This window comes from Triticum dicoccoides, chromosome 7B (assembly GCF_002162155.2).
Source record: "Triticum dicoccoides isolate Atlit2015 ecotype Zavitan chromosome 7B, WEW_v2.0, whole genome shotgun sequence".
NCBI lineage: Eukaryota > Viridiplantae > Streptophyta > Magnoliopsida > Poales > Poaceae > Triticum > Triticum dicoccoides.
The window spans coordinates 544,326,721-544,349,221 of NC_041393.1; the positions used below are offsets into that span (position 1 = coordinate 544,326,721).

At 42.8% G+C, this 22,501-nt stretch overlaps 1 protein-coding gene across 2 annotated transcripts; it reads left to right on the forward strand.

The window, feature by feature from the left end:
- Positions 1–1,126: 1,126 nt before the first annotated feature.
- LOC119337089 lies at positions 1,127–17,314 on the forward strand. Of its 2 annotated transcripts, none has more exons than XR_005163032.1 (20): positions 1,127–1,490; positions 2,119–2,368; positions 2,584–2,693; positions 2,780–2,914; positions 4,108–4,339; positions 6,689–7,059; positions 7,672–7,745; positions 8,014–8,167; positions 8,469–8,652; positions 9,343–9,571; positions 10,040–10,474; positions 11,203–11,260; positions 11,402–11,489; positions 12,058–12,129; positions 12,860–12,943; positions 13,050–13,193; positions 15,677–15,755; positions 16,057–16,123; positions 16,217–16,271; positions 16,813–17,314. XR_005163032.1 is itself a non-coding variant. In XM_037609201.1 (20 exons), exons 1-20 carry the CDS (start codon positions 1,184–1,186, stop codon positions 16,870–16,872), a joined length of 3,204 nt encoding a protein of 1,067 aa, XP_037465098.1. In that variant the 5' UTR covers positions 1,127–1,183; the 3' UTR covers positions 16,873–17,314. The 2 variants fall into 2 exon arrangements, 1 of the variants encoding a protein (XP_037465098.1); XM_037609201.1 differs by having other exon boundaries at positions 15,677–15,756; positions 16,042–16,123.
- Positions 17,315–22,501: the final 5,187 nt, after the last annotated feature.

Genomic DNA, 22,501 nt, shown 5'->3' on the forward strand with positions numbered 1-22,501 from the left:
AAATTTTGTTCAGAAACTGAAAAAATGTTCGTACTTTTAAAATATTTTCAATTTTGTAAAAATTGTCGTGCTTTAAAAAGTTGTTCATAAATTCAAATAATGTTCGCATTTTCAAAAAAAATGTTCGGGCATTTCTAAAATGGTTCTCATTTTCCAAAAATTGTTCGGAATGTTTTTGTTCATTTTTTGGAACTATTCAAATAATGACCGGGAGTTAAAAAATGTTCATGTTTTCAAAAGTTGTTCTTGTTTCCAAATTTTATTCATGTATTCAAAAAATGTTCATGTTTCAAATTTGTTCGGGATTTTTAAAAATTGTTCTACGTTTGAAAATATGTTCTCAAGATTCAAAAAATGTTCGTGCTTTAAAAAATTGTTCGCAATTCCAAGTTTGTTCAATATTTTTCAAAATTGTTCTCCGTGTCAAAATTTGTTCTCAAGATTCAAAAAATGTTTGGGAATTGATAAAAATGTTCCAGCTTTCCAAATTTGTTCACAAATTCAATAGTAGTTCATGTTTTTCAATCTTGTTCACAAATTCAAAGAATGTTCTGGAAGTTTTAAAAATTTAAACATTTTTTCACAAATTCAAGAAATGTTCCCCCTTTTCAAATTTGTTCACATCATCAAAATGTTCCTGTTTTACAAAAAATTGTTTGAAAATTCGGAAAATGTTTTTATTTTAAAGAAAATATTCATAATTTCGAAAAATTCAGTTGTAGGAGGTCGTCGGTATGACCCAATAAATGGACTGTAGTTTTTGGGATTTTTCGCGAATTAATGTTCAAGTGTTGTTTTGGTCATATACGTCTTTAACTTTCGCGCTGCCAAATTGAACATGGGAATGACTAGGTCGCAGTGGTTTGCATGGCAGGCCAAGAACTCTGAAGTCGTGTGTTGAGTAACAGAAATAGCACTATTTTATTTTTCGCGATTTTTCATCTCGGGAACCTGCCGCCGCATGCCACTGTAAATGGGCCGGACCACGCTAGCCGCTCCTGTGCGAAGCGTCGGCACTTTGCCGCAGCGAGCGGCCTATAGGAGCTCCCTAGCAGCTCCCCCTTCCTCGTCGCTCTACTCGCCAGCTCGGATTGAAGAAACACGCAAGCCCATAATTCCTCTTGCCCTCTGTCTCAAAAAAAAAAAAACCCCTCTTCCCCTCTTCTGCTCCGGCGACTCGCCGATGTCCTTACCGCTATCCGGCCACCGTACCATCCTCCTTCTCATCCTCATCGAGCTCCTAGTGCCGCTCCGGTGCGCGGGGGAGTCGGCGACGTGCCTTGCTGTGTACCGCGAGGGCGGCGCGCCCGCGGTGTACCAGTCCGCGCACTGCCCCCGCTGGACCATCCTCTCCGCCGGCGAGGGGGATGGGGACAAGGGCCCCTCCTCCCCGCAGCCGAGGAGGTGCCATGTGGCGGCTCACCGTGGCCGCCGCCGCTCCCAGGAGGACCGCGCCGTCTGCGCTCTCGGCATCCGCATCCCCTTCATAGGTACCTGCACAACACGGAGTCAGTAAGACAAATCCGCAATTTACACGCGGTGTTGCACTGCAGCTATGAGGTGGAAGGAAGAGGGAGTATTGAGAAATCATGTGCAATTAACCAACTCCCAGGATTGTACTGGCGACCTTGTTTATTAATTAATGCACTTATTATTATGCTTCATGGACTCTGGGCTAGAAATGAGGAACGAAAACAGTATTCTGCTTCTGGTTTACTGGTACTATGATTTTTACTCCTGAATGTTAGTTGGCTTTTCATGTCAGAGAGTGTAGTCACTAAGAAATCGTAAAAATGGGAGTGGGAAGCTGGATATCATGTTGGAAGGATCATAGTAGAAAGGTACCCTGCAGAGTTTATTAGACCTAGAACAGCATATTTTTCCTACCATTAAGGTTGCATACTGCAAGACTGCGAGTTGGTAAAGTTGATTAGTGCGTCATGACTCATATGTCTAGGGATAACAAGTCGCTATTAGCCTATTACATAGTCAGTCAAACGATCTTGTAGAAATACTTTCTTCAAAAGTGCTTTGGTTATTGTGATTTTATGCTCGATCCTTTAAGATGCACCCGGTTCATTTGTAATCTGATTCTGGCTAACTTGCTATATTGTACAGAGCAAATGAGAATTAAAGAGGTGGATGTCGGAGTGATGGCCATATTTGATGGTCATAATGGAGATGAGGCCAGTGAGATGGCTTCTAAGCTCTTACTGGAGTACTTGTTGCTTCATGTTTATTTTCTTCTTGACGGTATATACTCCATCATGTTCAGAAACTCAACCGGAAAGCTGACACATAAGGAAGTTACTATTCTTAACAGTGTTCTTGACCTGTACAAAGAGGATCAGCCCAATCATGGCCAGAGGTTTGTCTTTTATCATGCCCTTTAATCCATGTAAATAGTTCCGGTTGTGTTTACACTATGGAGTTACATCCTGTTTACAGCATGTTGACGATGATTTTGATGTTTCCTTGATCTCAGAATGCTATTAAAGTATTAATGTTCATATGCCACTTTCGAAGAATCTAAACCTTATTTTCAGGGCAATAAAAGTTGTTCATGGTTCTAAAAAAGTGCAGGTCATGTTGGACATCACCCACTATTCTAGATCGATCTTTTCACATGGAAATTCTGAAGGAATCATTATTGAGGGCAGTTCAGGATATTGACCTAACATTCTCCAAGGAAGGTCTCATTTTTGTAAGCTAAATTAAACTTCATTGTGCACGTTCGTAAGAATTGAAAAGAATTATTTGGCATCTGTAATGCAGGAAGCTTTACGAAAAAATTTCAAGTCCGGTTCAACAGCTACTGTGGTCTTGATAGCCGATGGCCAAATCATAACGGCTAATGTGGGAGATTCAAAAGCATTTTTGTGCTCACGAAGTCATGCCCCATACCGCCAAAAGAGTTAGTCTTCTTTCTTTTATTATTTAAATAGCTTACCCAAATGGATGTTGCTTATTCTGGATGTTTAACCACTGATACTTCTGTCCTGTCAACTACTCTCCTACTCTTGCTGGCAAGCATTTTCTTGCATTTTATTTTCTCCCTCCCCCTGTTACCCTGTCTCTCCAGATCCCATACTCTTTCAGTCTCATACATATTACAGATTTATAGGCTATATTTATCTGGGCTGAAAATATCAAGGCATACTACTAATGTTATCCTAATTCCTATCCTCCTTGGATCCATGTTTCTTTGAGCAATGTTTATAATAGAGACACGATTAGCACTGTCTGGTGATCCACATTGCCTCGGTATGGGATTTGACATCCTTGTAGATAATGCTGCAGAAACCAAGTGGCAATCTGGGAGAGTATAGGTGCACCATGACTTTGGCGAAAAAACAAAAATCAAAATCACCATAATATAGCCGAAGTACATATGGTGAGAAATGTTGAAAACGGCACATTTTAGCTTTTAACTGTAACTTTTGAAACTGCCACGTTGCATTGTTCATGTCGTGATGCATCATTATCTCTTGTCTTAGCATGGCCTTCGTTTTAGTACAAGCTTCTCCTCATTAGACATTAGTGCATGCTTTGCTGTTAGGGGGCCTAGCTTTCATCCTTTTATGTGACTACCTGCATGTGCATTAGTCTTAAGACATTGCCTAGCTGGCTGTGTTCAATAATCGTTTTTAATCTTTTCTAGGTAGTGTAGGGTAGTATAGTTTTTCAGTTTTGTTCTTGCTTTTGCTAGTTTCTTTTCCATTTTGGTTGTTAGTTTCGCGCCATCATGGTGCCCCTTCTAATACAAAATGACGTGAATTTTGATGCATGTTCAAGGAAAAACAAATCTGTACTTATAATATCATGGTAGAAAATTTTCTGTTAGGCTACTGAGTAATAATTTAGGCAGGTTGCAGTAACCAAGACCAATATTGGTTCATTTATGGATCAAATCATGAAAGAACTGTGGTAACAAAAATTCTTCACTTCTAGACTTCTAGTTGAACAGGAGATGCTCCAAAATTACACATTTTGCTGCTTCATACAGATAAAACCTTCTGAAATGGTCTCTACATCCTGATCTGCTTGTATGATGACTTGCACTGTGGACTTGTGGAGAAACAATAATCAGAAAGCTTCCATTATCAGGGAAACGGAGAAGAAAGAGAAACTCTAGCAATCATGAGGACTTTGCTTTGGCAAACTATGGTGGACCACTTTACAATGTAAAGGAGTTAACCAGGGACCATCATCCGGATAGAGAGGATGAGAGAAGGCGTGTAGAAGCTGCTGGTGGTTATGTTCTTGAGTGGGCTGGTGTATACCGTGTTAATGGTGAGCTCGCACTATCTCGAGCTATTGGCGACGTGCCTTTTAAACGGTTAGTATGCAATCTATTGAGTTCTTTTTCTCCAATTATGTATAACCTACCAGTTTCCCAAGGTTTTTTAATGTATTGGAGTTTGTATCTTGAAAAATAGAAAAGTTACATATAGCCCTACTGCATTTTATTAAAGAGTAATTTTCACCAAACTGCAAGTATCGTGTGCAAAGTGCAAACTCTCAGAAAACTACGGATTTGGGGATCAATATCAAGAACTATAGATGGTTCAGTTTTATGATTTATCACATAACTGCATGTTGTAGGGTGCACCGAACATTCCATTTGGTCTACTAACTTGGGCCACAAGACAGCCTCTCAAAATAGTGCACCAGTTCCAGGCAACGAGATAAGAGCTGATCAATTGGAATTTACTCATAGAACCGCTGCACAATTCTCTGAGGATGGCTTGTGCACCCAGATGGTCAGACCGCACCGGAAGTCGGTGCACGATGAAAATTGATGTAATTAATCACGGAACCTGTAGTTTGTACATTAAACCTGTCATTCTGTGAGTTATAGTGTTACTTACAGAAAATATTTAGGATCTTATTGGTTTGGGATGTATCTCTGTTAACTGGAAATATTAACATAAGTTGTTACAGTCCAGCTCGGTATTATGCATGGCACCCCATCCCTGTTCATTAAGAAAGAATGAACTAGTCTTATATCTCCCAGAGTCCTTGCTCTAGTTTGTCTCTACCCCCAGCAGGCACAAGTGTTATTCTTTCTTCAAGTCGTTTCTGTCCAACCTCACTATGACAGATGCTTAACCCCATTACTTACTAGCACACATGGGCAACGTTATTTGATTTGAAGAAATCATAACAAAGCCAAATAAAAGAATGCTCAACATATACAGACAGCATGAAGTGTGCATGCTGAGCTCGCCCAAACTCAACATGCACAGCCTCAACATGACACTCCCCTCACTGGGTTGAATGTGGACGCCTGGACGGCATAGTGAGAACTGAGAAGAGTTCTCAGAAAGCCGAATGGCCACCATTCTGTTCATCGCTTCATTGTCCAGACTCCAGAATTAAGGAACCAACTAACTAAACACCCACTAAGCATTGACCCTAACCAAGGACTGTCCAGTATACTAGGCTCTCAATAACTCTAGACACACATTCTTGTACTTACAAATAGAAAACTTATCAAAGAACTGTACTTACTACTTACTACTTAGTTGTTGATACCTTGTATCAATCACAATGGTAACAAAAATTCACACCATCGTCATAGTTTTATCTTGGTCCCCAGCTGTTCAGCTCCATTTTTGGCCTGGTACCCATTATGCTCTGGACTTACTTGCACAGTTGCTTCCAGCGATGGAGCTAGCAGTATAGCATTGAGATCAGCTGACCCCAAATAAATTCGGGGAATCCTATTGTAAACCACTATTCCTCCATAGAGAACTAGAGTTGAACCCATGGCATAAATGAAGGTGCCCCACTACAACTCTTGGTTGGCGTCGTCCCTGGACGCTTCCTCAGTTCCCCTCCCTCCAAGTGCCCCGCCACTGGCTCCAGGCTACTGGTGCCATGAGGATATCTCTGTCCTATGCCCCTTACATGCAATGATGTGACACCCACATCTCGGCTTCGCTGCGCTGGTGGTGCACCGATGCCACGTGGAGGTCGGCAACTAGTGCATGGTGATTCCAGAGTTGCAGTGTGTGCAGGGTCAGTTGAGGCAGAGGGTGAGGGTAAGGCCTCAGGGTTGGGAGGAGACATGATGGTGATTAGGGCCTGGTGGTGAGATAGTCATCCGATTTAGGTTAGGGACTGGGAAGGGGAGTGGAGAGCAAACGAGGAACACCAACTTGAAGTTGAGATCTTGTGGAGCAAGGCACTGGGGCTTCATGTTACAAGTGAGATGCAGGGATGGCCCATCTGTCGCCATAGGATGGGTAGGGAGAGACCAACCTGAGACAGAAGGGTGATTAAACTTTTTTACAACAGAAGAGATGTTCTACTAGATCCCAAGGCAATCTGCAATGAAATCGATGAAAATATCAAGCCAGTGAGAGGAGCATTTGCAGATTAACGATTAGAATATTGAGACAGCCAGAATATCGTGGCATAGAATTATTTGATACTACCTCTGTAACTTAATATAGGACTTATTTTGACACTATGACAGTGTCAAAAAACGTCTTATATGAAGTTACAGAGGGAGTATATCGCTGTTTGTAGATAGCCCATGCGGAAGTTTCAGATTCAGATGACTAAGAATTTATGTCTGGCTTGTTGAATGTGACGTTTTGATGTTCAAAACTCTCTCTCTGTTCCTTGATATGTTAGTTGCATGGACATGCTGAATTGTTCTGGCTCATTGTTCTTGTAGGTATGGTGTAATATCCACACCTGAACTGACAGGGTGGCAGCTTCTGTCAGCAAACGATAGCTTTCTTATTGCCTCCTCTGATGGTGTCTTTGAGAAAATGAGTATGCAAGATGTTTGCGACATGATGCTGTATGCGAAATATGGTGTTAACCAGGATTTTGAACCCCTTGCTGTCGTGCAACAGAATTTGGCGGATTTTATAGTTCATCTTGCTTTACAGAAAGGCACAACAGACAATGTAGCAGCTGTGGTTGTTCCATTGGGATCTCCTAGTAGCTCTGGAGCTAGAATAGAAGATTGGCACCATCTTGAAGAAAATTCAGTGACATCTGTTTTGCCTTTACAGACCATTCCATACCAACACAAGTCAGGTAGGCTTAGTCTCTGATTACTTATATTTGTTAATTGCAACTACTCTGTAATTTGTATGTTGCAATTTTATTTGAAAGCATTTGTATTTTGTTTGACTTTAATCATAACAGAACTGTAATTTCACCCACCGATTGCAGATGACTAATAAAGTAATAATTTGCTAATTCGTGCATTTTCTTATCAGTTTGGTTCAAGTTTCCTTTCAATCTTAAGCTGATTGATGTTTGCATGTTAGTCAGTTCCCTGTTATTATTATGTTGGGCACCCTAAATAGGTGTGCTGAAATATTCATAGGAGGGCCACGTTTTTTAAGGGGAAACATGACTCCTTGTTCTATGATGTTATCCTCTTCTTTTGCTGCCCTGTTGCTACATTCTGTTTTATCCAAGTGATTGTTTGTTATTGAAGTGATTGTTTGATATATAAGTACACATAACTGGATTGATTCTGTGAATCTAAAGTTCTAATTTAGTTAACTTGTATTGACCATTAGCCTACCCATCAGATTTCGTTGTTTCACTTTCTGCACGCAAAGGTAGTTCAATGTCTCCTATGAAGTCTTTCTCTGTCCGTATTTACTTTTGTTGACATGTATTTCAATGTATTTGCAGACGATGGAGTTAGTTCAGCTGTTATTGAAATGGAGTATTTCAAGCGCTCATCGGCAAAGTTCCAGAGATTCTTGGTAAGTGGGAAATATATTATGTCACTGTTTGCCCTGAAAGTTAGATATTACCAATTAAAACAAAGAGAATTTACATTCCATGTGCGGTGTGAATGGAAACTATGTTTCACTTAGCATGTTAGTGTTCTGCATGAACTTGGAATTCTTTGACAAGAAAGCCCTATCTTCATTCATACTTTCCTTTATTAAGCTACATGTTCAATGTCTGTTGGAGTTTATTGTGGAATCTTTTATGCCATTAATTGTATTTCTGCCTGCTCTGAATTAGGTTGATGCAAAGCTTAAGAGACTCGGTTGTTTCTACTTATCTGAGAGTCTTGATGAAGACATGGACTTTATATTTAGGGTACCCAAGGACTATCAGCATGAAGGAGTCCATGACTTCAATCACATGGCAACTGAAAATGTGTTATCTTCTGATGGTGAGTTACCTTTTTCAGGGATGCATCTTTTTTTGGTAACAAGGTCATTTTTTTTCCTTTTCTTTCTAGGGTTTTAGCTTGTTGGAGGGTGTAGTCTTATTTCAATGGCTTAGTAATCCTTCTTTAAGACTTGATAGTTGTACATATTGATTTGGGCATGTTTGAGTTTTTTTTAAAATTCGTTTCTATACATTTGATTTTTGATCTTAGACTTTGGGTACCTGAGATAGACGTGGATTTGTAATGTGATGCTTGCTTGCTCATGCCCTCAGTTGTAAATTTTTTCTACATTGGGGTACAGGAAATCTTGAAAAATACAAGGACAGAAACTTTTGCTGGCACCTTGTCCATCAAGATGATGAAATGGGACGGTGTACTAGTCCTGAAGGGTTTGCAAATTATTTTGGCTTGCTTGATTCTGTCTCACATAATGGAAACAGATCAAGCAGTTCACATGCATTTGGCTATAAGATAGCTGACATCAGGTACCATTTCTATTGTTGAGCATCTTCCTGAGTACCCTTTCAGCATATTTGAATAACAACCTGTAGATGTTTGCTGAAGTTTAGATTATTTGGTTTAATTGCTTTTTAATCGTCATCCTTCATGTGAAAAGTGATATTATTATATTTCTTACTGGTAGAGTTTATGCCAGTCAAACTTCCCCCCGAAATCACTTATACATATATTATCTTGTTGTACTTTTGCTTTCAAGTTTTAGGTGATAACGAGTGCAATACATCTATTACTTTTCCAAATGAAGAACCACACGTAAGTGGTAATTGAGCAGAAAGATATTACTTTATACTCCCTCCACCCCGAATTAGTTGTCTTAGATTTGTCTAGATATGGATGTATCTACGTCCGTATCTAGACAAATCTAAGACAACTAATTTGGGATGGAGGTAATAGTTTATATTCTGATTATCGCTGTATTTCATTCATGAATGTACCATTAGTGAAATGATGGAAGAGTTGTTTGTGGCACAATTTATTGGTCAGGTGAGGTGTCAGGTCAGGTGTAAGGGCATAGTTCGAGAAGAGCTGCTGGAGATAGTTTTTTTTTCCTTTGAAACCATTTTCCTCGCATCAAGTTGCATATAATCATTTTCATGGTAATAGTTCAAGTCATGTATACATAAGCATGAGCTTTTCCTTTTTGTAATGATAATTAGGTACAAGCTGAAGAGAAGATTTGATCGCGGTTCATATGGTGAAGTCTGGTTGGCATTTCGTTGGAACTGCTCTGATGATGTAGATGTACATAAAGATCCTTCCCACTTTAGCACTATACTTACACCAGACTCATATAATTGCACAAGTTCAAACACAGCATCGTCATCTGATGAAAATCATGGCTCAGACATGATAGATGGTGATTTATTCATATTGAAGCGCATAATGGTAAGCCCACTATTCTTTCCAATGAACTATCTGCCATTCTGTCATGTGCTCCCATTATCTAGTTTTAGAGGTACAGTGATTGATCCTACTTGATGTATTTTGATTCACGCTGCGGTAGCTGGTAAGTGCTAGGAGCCACTAATCTGCTGAATGTTTGATGTTCATGCATATATTAGTTTTCACCGAATGCTGGGTTTTGACATTCTTGCTGTGGTTCAAATGATCATATTGGGCATAATGACCATATCGGGCATCTTTGGCATTTCGAAATTTTCCGCCAATGCATAAAAAAGGGCAGCGCGGTGCACGTAGCTCCCGCTTGCGCAAGGTCTGGGGAAGGGTCCGACCACTTTTCCGCCATTGCATGTGATACATTTAAGAGCAACATTCTCACCCTACAATAAGTAAGATTCTTGAAAAGCTTTATTGTCCTATCTCTGTCTTGACTCTGGTGCTTGGAAACTGCAGGTGGAAAGAGGAAATGCTGCTTACTTGAGTGGATTGCGGGAGAAGTATTTTGGAGAATTATTTTCAAATGCTTCAAAAACCCTTGAAGTTTTGTCAAGGATGGAATCATCATCTGCAACGTTTCCGATGGACATGCAATTCATTGAGTATACCTTTCCAGAACAGAACATCTCAGCTGTTGAAGAATCACTGAAGCATGTGGCTAGGTTTATAGAATCTTTTGAATCAGAATCAAGGGAAATATGGCTTGTGTACCGCAATGAAGGCCGCTCATTGTCAAAATTGTTATATGCTGCTGAAGAAACAAAGTTAGTTACTGGTGATGATACTGAGAGGGTCAGATATATTCAAGTTCTGCAACCATCAAAGTGGTGGTATTGGTTAAGGACTACTAAAGCTGGGCAAACGCAAATGCAAAACCTCTTATGGCAACTGGTATGCTTATTCTAATCTTTATAGTCCTGTAAACGAATGTCACGGCTGCCCCTTTAGGTGCTTCTCACATAGTTTATTGTGGTTTTAGTCATTGTGAAATCCTATATACCTAAATAGTTCATCCTCATTATCTCTATTATCTTAACATGCACATATGCCACCTCATCAAAGGCCCACCACAACATGCATGAGGAAAAAAATTCCATTATTAGTTGATCCCATGCACATATCCCCCTCATCACACATGCCACCTCATTAAAGGCGCACTCAACATGCATGGTAAAAAGTTTTCCATTATGTTATGCCACTTAAATTGAAAGTATTTTTTGACTACACAATAATCAAATACTCCTTCCGTCCCATAATATAAGATGTTATTACAACCAATGTACTCATACATTGGTTGTAATAACATCTTATATTATGGGACAGAGGGAGTACAATATATAATATTCATTTTTAGTTTTAGTTCATATATTATTATTTCAACTATGCATGTTTCATACAATCATATTACTAAAATATATTGCAATCAATTCCCGTAGCAATGCGCGGGGTATTCTCTAGTTTTAAATAAGTTAACCAGCATTCTCACATAGGTCGTTGTATTTTTTTTTACCTCTCTTTAATTAAAAAAGGAAGACATAATTTTTAGGGTGCTGGCTTGTTTTTTATGATTTCATACTTAGTAGATTAATATACATTTCTATTCTTGCTTCTTGTTTCAGCTGATGGGTCTGAAGGCATGTCATGATCGTAACATCACTCACAGGGATATTAAACCTGGTAAAAATTCCATTGACTTCTACTCTTTAGTTCCTTACCACACTAATTGAGCCGAACATAGTCCCCCATCTTCCCATCATTTTTTCCAGACATATTCTATCAACTAGTTGTGTTAACATGCTTTGTGTTATGCCTTGGTAGAGAACATGATCATCTGCTTTGAGGATTTGAAGACGGGAAAATGTTTAAGAGAGATTCCATCTGAAGCAACGGAAAACAAGCTGAACATGTAAGAACTAAGATGTTCTATGAGATGTACCTCTTACAGTTAGGTTGAGTTTATTTATCTTCTACTTGGAGATTTCACTTTTCTTGATAGTTGGATGACAAAATTCTAACGACATTCGGATAGCTGAAATGAGTGTTATAGGCGTGTATGCAGGTTCCACATGAGTTTTTCAAGCACCCTACTTTTTATAGAAATATTACCAAGTAGTCAAAGTGGATAACAGTAGTACAATGTTTATAAGAAATTTACCTCACATGTACAGTAGTCTAGCTCTACCAGCGCTAAAGAATACATTGGCCAAGTTTTCCCGAACAAACAATAATGTTCTTCATTTCTGTTTCTCATTTGCCAACAAGTCGCTAAAGGGACCAGTGTAGAGAAAGTTAAATTATATGACATATACCACCACATGGCTTGAAGTGGTGTGCTCTTGCTAGGTGAACTTCAGTTCTAACTTGAGATATTAATACTCAAACTGTGATATGGTCAACTGTCATGTTTGCACATATAAAAATGTTAGCAGGGTGTTGCATACTTCTGGCACTACTTACTGACTTCTTATATGCAGGCGTCTTATTGACTTCGGCAGTGCCATTGATGATTTCACTTTGAAGCATCTTTATGGCTCAGGGCCTACTCGGTGTGTGATAATTTTCTCCCTATTATCATTTATCAGAGCATACATTTATGAGGTTGTTGGGTTTAGTTACTGAACACTTATTTACTTTTATTTTTTGGATGTTGCAGTTTGAAAATCGTCATCACTTCTTAATTAGGTTGCATGTACACTTTAGTGCTTCAAGACCTTGCTGTAAATGTTAGATTCATTTTGGACATAGATCTTACAATCCAATATGTGAAAATATGACCTTTTGTTTCTATAAGTTCTTTTGGAACTGAATGTATCTTTAAGAGTTCAATGAACTAATCCATGATATATTTTTCGAACAGTTCTACACGCTGGTTACAAAGTTGAAGCACGTGAACTGTATGACGTGCAGGATTTATGAATTTGTTAACTAGTAGTTTTTAATTTTAGATTTTTTTTTCAAGTAATTTCTTTATTTTCTCATCATGTTTATGCCAATGGTTAATTTTTAGAGTAGGTTCTTGTGCCAACTTGCATGATTTTCCTCTTAATGGACATGTTCAGTGCCGAACTGCAACATTTTGTTTCTCGAAAAAGGTGTTTTTCCATGTTAAGTACTTTGGACATTATCTGGCCGTCAATTTACTGTCCAGTATTCTTTTAGCAGTTGCAGAAGGCTATACTCTACACTGTCCAACATGCTTGTTCTTGAAGAAGACTGCATGATCCTGCTTTCTTTTATTTCATTCCATTCTAATCCTAGTTTTGAACTCAATTCTAGGTCTGAGCAGACTTTTGAATACACTCCTCCAGAGGCACTCCTTAATTCAAGCTGGTTTCAGGGATCAAAAAGTGCAAGACTAAAGTATGTCTCTGTCCATTTGTTTTGCTTCTGCAAATGCTTCCCTGTGCCACCATTGTCAGCACAACTGCACTGAAAGTCATCGATATTCTCATTTTGTTGTTTACAGATATGATATCTGGAGTGTTGGAGTTGTCATGCTGGAGTTGATAGTTGGTTCTCCACATGTTTTCCAGATAAGTGACCGTGCACGTATTTTAATGGATCAACGCCTTGAAGGGTGGAGTGAGGAAACAAAGGAGCTTGCATACAAGTGAGACACTGTTTTGGTTTTTGATGTGTGAGTTATGAAGTACATTTTCTGTTCCTAGATTAACGAAGCTGGTATAGTTTGCAACTTGATTCTCATACCAATCCTAAGAAATCAAATGTGTTCATTGTGAATGAAATAATACAAACATCATTTAGGCTCATGGAACAAACCAATGCTGTAAGCCAACATAAGAAATTGATGCTCTAAGCTGAAGTGAGAGATTAATAGAAGAATTCAGATTTTTTCTGGAAATTCGACCTTCGACACAGAAAAACTACAAAAAAATGTTTTCTAACAATATATAGCATCTTAGCTAAATGTCTTTTTATATTATCAGCATGTTGTTGCCGCCCTAAACCCTAGCCTGCCCTAGCTCTACCTCTCTCTCTCTATGCACCTCGCTCCCACCCTCTAGCACAAACCGAGAAGGAGGAAGGATGAAGAAGGAGGAGACAGAGGACACGAAAGTTATCCCAGCGCACGAACGCCGCCGCCGCAACCACGGCTATTCCCTCGAGCACGAACTCGACCACATCTGTTACAAGGTACACAAGGGGGTCTTATACCCTGGGCCACGTCCGGGCACGCACCCACGCCCCAGTCCACGTCGAGCGCCCGTGACATACACGCACACGTCCGGGTCGCGGCGAGCCCGCCTAGGACCAGCTCCACGCACCCCCTAAACTCGCTAACAGAACGCGCACACACACACGCCTACGGTGTACTCCTGCACGATCATCACATGCAACACACGCACATGTTTGCCGCGGACCTGACGCGCCCGACACTTCACCCCCTAAGCCGTTGGATCCGTCCGACGTGCCGCCGCGACTTATTTGCCCGACACTTCACCCCCTAAGCCGCGGCTCAGAGCAGGCCGCCGTCCTCGACGCCGGCGTCTACCATCATCGCGTGCTCCGACGCCTGCGCCTTCCGCAGCCGGGGGCACTCCCGCTTGAAATGGCCGCGCTCGCCGCACTTGTAGCAGTGGCCGCACCTGTTGCCGCCGTTGCTCGACGCCACGCTCCGCCTGTCGTCGTCGTCCCGAGCTCCGCCATGCTGCCGCTCTCGTGCCCGCCATTGTGCCGCCGTGAACATGAGCTAGCCGTCCGCCCGCTCGCCGCCCGCCTGTCCACGCCATCGCAGCCGCTCGTCGAACGCCTTCAGACGACCCAGCGCTTCCTCGAACGCCATCGTCGATACGTCGCAGAACTGCTCGATCCTGGCCACCGCCACGTACAGGCGGTCAGGCACGGAGTCGAGCATCTTCTTCACCAGCGCAGCGTCCTCCAGCGTCGATTCGAGCCCCGCAAAGCGCGCTGCCATGCCACCAAGCTTGCCGGCGAACCCATCCAGCGTGTGACCCTCCGCCATGCGCAGCAGCTCGAACTCCTCGCGGAGAGTGCCCAGCCGCGCCGCCCGGACTCGATCCGCGCCGACGAACCGCGCCTTCAGGCTGGCCCAAACCTTAGCCGCCGTCTTCTTGGACGCCACCTGCAGCAGAAGATCCTCCGCCAGCGCCCCGAGCAGATACGCCCGCACCGGCTTGTCCTTGGCGATCATCGCCGCCGCCGCCTCCTCCGGCAGCACCACCGCCCCCCACAGCCCAGCGGCGTCGAGGTTTGCGTCGACCTTGATCGCCCACGTGGTGTAATTATCACCAGTGAGCATCGGCACCGGCTGCGGCAGCGAGCTGCCCGCTCCACCGGCGTACGGCACAAGCGACATCGCCATCAAGCTCCTCCCACAACGAGGCTCTGATGCCAATTGTTGTTGCCGCCCGAAACCCTAGCCTGCCCTAGCTCTACACCTCTCTCTATGCACCTCGCTCCCACCCTCTGGCACAAACCGAGAAGGAGGAAGAAGATGGAGGAGACACGAGGACACGAGAGTTATCCCGGCGCACGAACGCCGCCGCCGCAACCACGACTATTCCCTCGAGCACGAACTCGACCACATCTGTTAAAAGGTACACAAGGGGGTCTTATACCCTGGGCCACGTCCGGGCATGCACCCACGCCCCAGTCCACGTCGAGCGCCCGGTCCGGCCATCTCTGCCCGCGCCCGTGACATGCACGCACACGTCTGGGTCGCGGCGAGCCCGCCTAGGACCAGCTCCACGCACCCCCTAGACTCGCTAACAGAACGCGCACACACACACATGCCTACGGTGTACTCCTGCACGATCACCCCGTGCACCACACGCACACGTTTGAGGCGGACCCGACGCGCCCGACACGCCCCGCGCGCGCCCATACACGCGCTGGACGCGTCTGACGTGCCGCGGCGGCTTATTTGCCCAACACATGTCACAGTGCCATAATACAATTTGTCTGTTTTGGGGCACTGCTGAACCATTAGTGTCAACTTGCTTGATTATTTGAATTATGGTGATTCCAAATTATCTGTGCAGTATTATTTTTCCTGGTAAATGCTGTGGAGTATTGAGACGTAGCGTTTCTTCTATCTTGTTATGATGTTAGGTTGAGGTCTTACATGGAACTGTGCATTTTAGTACCGGGGATTTCTACGCAGCAGCAAGGCAGCATTAATTCCGAACGGGTTAGTACAACAACTACATTATCTATTGATTAACTTGTAATGATCGTGTGCATTATATGCCATTCTCTTCCAAAAATGTCACATAAATGCCTGTGTTCACATAGTTGTTGAGGACGGCAAAATTCAGAAAGCTATATTTTTGGCAGAGATTTTTTTTCCAGGAAATGCACAGATCTGCATATACATCCTTTATTATTCCCTGCATCGACCTATTCTGTCATTATTAGTTTATTACTATGCTTTAAGCTTCCACATCACCTGATTCCTTCTTTCCTTTTCATTACTTAACACGGCGGGTTAGCTTCTTGGAAATGCTCTGAAGAATCATTTGCCCGTCAAGTGAAAATCCTAGACCCTCTTAAAATGGGGTTGGTATTTTTTTCTTCTTATCACCATTTTCTGCAGACCCCGATTATTCAGTTCCTCATATCTAATTGTACCACATTGCTAACGTATTCCAGCTTTCCTAATTTGTGGGCATTGCGACTAGCGCGCCAGCTACTAGTGTGGCATCATGTAAGTGTCTTGAACCCAGTTCTGCAAAAGAGGCATTTTGTACCCTTTGTTTCAATAGAATCTGGCTATTACGAATGCGTGATGTGGAATAGTTGCTACATGATGTGAAAAATCGTAGCAGTTATGCAATATCTCCGTCAGGAAAATTCAATTACTATGCATGTAGGTAATAAACCTCACTTGGGGCAGTATTCTGTTATCTGTAACAAAGATTCTGTGCCTAATGTTGTCTAAGTTCTAATACCTCTTATCCTGATAGGAGTTGTTTTAACTGTGGTCCCACACCCAGGTCTCAATTGAACAAAAAGATGAAGATTTATCACAGCAATTAGTGGACATAATGTGCAGTTGTGTATAATAAGGCACTGGTTAGGCTATGGCTGTCCCATTTTCGGTCCTGTGCGTCCTTAAACCATAATGTGGCCATCCATGTCTTGTTATTGAGTTTGACCGATTTAAACAATAATGCAGTTCTTAGTGTGACTTTAACATTTTCTTCGTTTCCATTGATTTAACATGCAATAAATTACCTGTCTCCCAGGAGGACCGTCTAAGCGTTGATGAAGCATTGAACCATCCGTACTTCCAAGAGCCACCATAATCGATAGTCCATGAATAGACCACGAAGAGATGTAATCAGACAACCTTCAATAGGTCTTTCAGGTTTAACTAGCTTCGTTTGGCAAGGTTGTTCAACGGAATCATGAATCCTGCCCATCAGATGCTGTAAATATCACACAGTGCAATGCAACGTAGGCAGAGAAAGATTGTTGGAAGGTGGAGAAACACTTGTATAGTTAGATCCAAAATGAATGGAAGGAAGAAGGTGCATTTCAGGACTTTCAGCTGTTCCGCAGATATGTGCTTTTAAGACATGACTGGCGAGCTTCAACCATGCCACAGCGTGATCCATTAACGGTTGCATCAGGAGTACTACTTGTTGTGGAACGTATAGTATACTGAGCTCACTAGTTGTTTGGATCACAAAGTGGAAGCACTGGAACATATAACAGAAAATAAAAATATATTGTTTTAGTTTTTCTCGTGCTGCTTGTATGGGGTCGTGTATTTATTTGGCATTGTATCAACTTCTTGATGAATTTACATGTAGATCTCTTGCATAGTTCGAAGAAAAAAGAAAAGCAGAGGAGCTTCAGTAGCAACATCATCGCATATGCTGACCAAAGCTTGAGCTTCTTGTAACAGCCCATGACCAGCACTTACATTAGATATTGATTGTACATCATGTGCATCTCATAAGCATCATATGGCATTTTATTAAGGATTAGTTTTGATATATTTTACTAAACTAAGCTCTGTTTTTATTTGCCATTATATTAAACGGTGAATAACTAAACTCCCTTTGCTTTCAGTGTTCTACACTTAGCCCCACCTCCAAACCTTGCACACGGTTTCATGTAATATTTGGGAGCTACCCAGATTATAAATTATTTCATGATTTTGTCCCTCCTCTAACACCTAGCCTTAGTTTAACTCCGCCTATGTGTTTCGACACTGTCGGTCCCAAGCTCGGGTAAGGAGAGGGGGCTGTGATAGGCCTCGCGAGCCAATTTCAAAACTCAACCGCTCTTATGGAGATGAAACCCAGAAGAACATCGTTGGGGCGTAACCATCTGAGCGGCAATGCCATATCGGAATCCAGGTGTGGTGTTAAATGGGCGATAAGTGAGCAAGGATCAGGTTGTCATATCCTTTGTGGTGCGCTACATGGATGCCCAGGTGTAGTGAAAAATGAGTAATTGACTCGACGAGTGCGAAGGGTGAGGAAGCTAGCCGAGCCTATTAGGGTTCGCTTAGGTAGTTGGAACGTAGGGTGTAAATTAGGAGAGCTAGTTGATACAACAATGGGGAGAGGTGTTGATAACTTGATATCATATGCGCCCAAGAAACCAAATAGAGGGGACAAAAGTCGAAGTAGGTGGAGGATACCGACTTTAAGATGTGATACACGGGAACAACTACAAACAGAAATGAAGTAGGCATCTTGATCAATAAGAGCCTCAAGTATGGAGTGGTGGACGTCAAGAGGCAAGGGGAACGAATTATCCTTGTCAAGCTGGTAGTTGGGGACTTAGTTCTCAATGTTATTAACACGTATGCCCCGCAATTAGGCCACAATGAGAGCACCAAAAGGGAGTTTTAAGAAGGCCAGGAGAACATGGTTAGTAGTGTACCTATTAGCAAGAAGTTTGTGGTGAGGGACCTCAATGTCCACGTGGGTACATCTATCATATGTTTTGAAGGGATGCATGGGGCTTTGGCTATGACATCAGGAATCAAGGAGATGTCTTAAGCTTCACTCTAGCCTACGACTTTATCGTAACTAACACTCTCTTTAAAAAGAGAGAAACCCATCTAGTGTCTCTTAATTTCACTAGTCAACTTAATTTCATCCTCCCAAGGAGAGAAGACATGCATGCTTTTCTAGATTGTAAGGTGATACCTAAAGAGAGTGATATCCCTTAACATAAGCTTTTGGTGGCTGACTTTCGCTTTCGGATTTGTGTCTAGCGGGATAAGCACGCCAAAGTCGCTAGAACAAAGTGGTGGAATCTCAAGGGTGAAGCAACTCAAGCTTTTAAGGAGAGGATTACTAAGGAGGGCCCTTCGGAAGAAGAAGGTGATCCAAACAATATGTGGATGAAGATGGTGAATTGCATTCGTAAGGTGGCTTCAGAGGAGTTTGGGGTGACCAGCGAAGTAGATGCAAAGCTAAAGATACCTGGTGGTGGAACAATGATGTCCAAAAGACTGTTAAGGAGAACAAAATATGTTTCAGATGCCTACACCTAGATAAGGTTCCAGACAACATAGAGAACTACGATGTGGCAAAGAAGGCCACAAAGCGAGCTGTGAGTGAATAAATGGGTCAGGTGTATGAGAACCTCTGCGAGCACTTAGACACGAGGAAGGAAGGGACATCTATAAGATGTCATTGTCCCAGACATGGAACCGTCGCATCCAAATCGAACACCACGTGAAGGAGGAGCCATCATCCCCGCCGCAAAACCTTGATGTCTACATCGAATGATGCATCATGGAGGAGATGCCATCCTTGTCGCGTTGCTAGCCATGCATCCAGTGGCACCCGACCAACGTCAAGGAGGAGTTATACTTGTTCAATATATACTACAACGACAACTGCGGTCCGAGTGGCCTTGAAAGTGATGTCTACGAGGTCACTACCACTCATTAGTTCTGAATTAGTTTAATTTGGGGTAGTTTGCATGTCATATATATTGAACTTGTTAAACTCTGTTTAGTTTCCATGAAATTTGTCAAACTCGGTAAAATTTCATATGAATGACGCGTTTGAAATATTTGAAATATGGGAATGGGAGATAGTGTTGGATGGCATCCATTCGATCTGATGTCCATAGACACATTTGAACGTGTCCACGAACATTTGGGGGCGTCCATTTGATAAACTCCATTGGAGATGCCCATTTTTTGGTGTGTCAGTGACACATAAGCCGGTCTGTCTTGATACCTTGCATCGTTGAAAGCCTTGGCAAAGGCGCTAGTGATCACTCTGGGAGAACCCTCTAGACACGACCAGGTATGAACAATGATAAGAACATGACACACAATCAACATGATGTGCTGGAATAAGGTTTCTCCGGCCTCTTCCAACCTCGACAATGTCTGATCATCACCGACAAAGAGATTATGAGGGTAGGTGTTGCTAGATGTGTTGACTCTCTTTTGATCTTGGCGGTTGGAGTGTCAACTAAGAGAAGCAATTGGTTGTCTTTTCATGCAGTGACTTCGACCTCGTTTTTTGATTTGTTCTGTGGTACGACCCGATAGAATCAATTGACTGCCTTTTGATGTAGTGACTTCGACCTTGTTTTTCGATTTGTTCTGTGGTATGACCCGATTTCTTTAGTTGTCTGGACTGGTATTGAGGGATAGTAAGCATGCAGTATGTTTCTAGCAATTCCTTCACTGATTATTGATCTTGTTTCTAGCGATGAGTGGCTATTGCGGTTTCTAAAGTATGATACAAAAGGGCTTTTGTATGTCTCGCTTTCTTTTACTGCCGGTTTAGTGTTATTTGCAAGCTCTGATGGATGACGTGCAATGAAAAGAAGAAGACGGCAATATGATTTTCAGTTTTCAATGTAGATTTATTTTTTGTTGGAAATATGAGCAATTTACCGAATGATTTTATCAGAAATACTAGATAAAGCATGACTAACATAGCAGAGATAAAACAAGTCATGCGATCTGATAGAGAGAAGGTAAATGTCATATGCATATATGAACTGTAACCAAACATCTAGGGCAAACACCAGAACAAGGAACTGTGGCAGGACCTCTAACAGGAAAAACAAGAACATGTACGGGACAGCAGCAAGAGCAGAAGCACTGGACTTGGGGTCGACATCCTCGCCAACCATGTCATCGAAGAGATTGTCGACGTCGGGGAAGAAGTCATCGTTGGGGAAGTGGTCGTCGGTGTCCGTGATGAACTGGTCAGTAGTCGCGCAGAGCGCTCCCCAAAAACCTTATCACCCTTCAAATGTACAGGACTCAAAGAGGTGCGGTTTCAGAGGCCTGTTGTCCCGACCTGCGGAGCATGCCGCAAGTCGGGATGGGGAAGATCGTAGCAGCAGCGCAATGCTCAGGAACTTTGTGGCGAGATGAAGAGGATCTTCTGGTGTGCATCTATGAGAGGAGTGACCTCCCTTTTATAGGCACAGGAGAGAGAGAGAGACGAGAGGGCAGCGACGGAAGGTGAAATGAAGAGACGGAGATGAAGCGAACAGCCAGCAGCCGAAGGGTTGCACCGTTCGCATTCAAACTCCACTATTGCAAAAAATCTTTTCAGCGTCCGTGTAACTTTTCGTATACCCGTCGTGCGTGGCACAAATTAGACATCAGATCGAATCATTCCCGCAACCTGCGGCACGACGCGTCGTGACAAGGCGTGGCGAGGCGGGCGGCGGCGGAGGGGCGCGCGTGGATGTCCCTCTTGTTTTCATGCTCATACAAGTGGGGAAAGAACCTCCCTTATAAGGAGGTCCAACTCCCACTAAACTAGCAATGTGGGACTAAAGTATCCCTTGCCTTGCACGAATGGGCTAAGTGGGCCTCTAGGATTTATTAGGAATTTCTGAAATAGTTATTGGGCTGTCCCAAAATAGACTAAATTCCAGCAATCCCTCACAAGATCCCAGAGGCACACAAGAATTGACTTTGGTTCCAAAACACTGTTTTATATACTGGTACTGCAGTGGAGACTGTTAAGCTGAACTTCCACCTAGAACTCTATGCTACACTAGTAAGCAACTTGAACAGTGGACTGGGCCTTGAATTGCAAGTTTTCTGCAAATCTAGCTTCACACAAAGCCTTGACCGATATTGGGCTACCGTGGGTCTTTCCCGCGGGTGGATCTTACACGTCATACTCCGAGACTTTTCATGAGTTTGCTAGAGAGAACCCTGTCGGTGTCAAAACCGGCGGATCTCGGGTAGGGGGTCCCGAGCTGTGCGTCTAAGGCCGATGGTAACAGGAGGCGGGGGACACGATGTTTACCTAGGTTCGAGCCCTCTCTATCGAGGTAATACCCTACTTCCTGCTATATTGATCTTGATGATATGAGTATTACAAGAGTTGATCTACCAAGAGATCGTAATGGCTAACCCCTAGAAGTCTAGCCTATGAGGATTATGATTGTGTATGTCTATGCCTCTACGGACTAAGCCCTCCGGTTTATATAGGCACCGGAGGGGACCAGGGTTGTACAAAGTCGGTTACAGAGAAAGGAATCTACATATTCGGTCGCCAAGCTTGCCTTCCACGCCAAGGAGAGTCCCATCTGGACACGGGAGAGAGTCTTTAGTCTTGTATCTTCATAGCCCAACAGTCCGGCCCACATCAATAGTCCGGCTGTCCGAGGACCCATTAATCTGGGACTCCCTCAGTAGCCCCCGAACCAGGCTTCAATGACGAGGTTTCCGGCACGCAGATTGTCTTCAACATTGCAAGGCGGGTTCCTCCTCCGATTTCTTCAAAATACCTGATTAAAAGAGCAGTATTCGGCTTTCCATTTAATGCCGCGCTCATCGGCTTCTGTCCCGTCGTATCTTCAGCTTCCACATGTCGAGCGAATATGAGAGGTCGGGACACTTTTGCACATACCACCCTGTCCATGTAAGAAAGGCGTCTATAAATGAGTTTTGGATTTCCAGATCCATTCCAC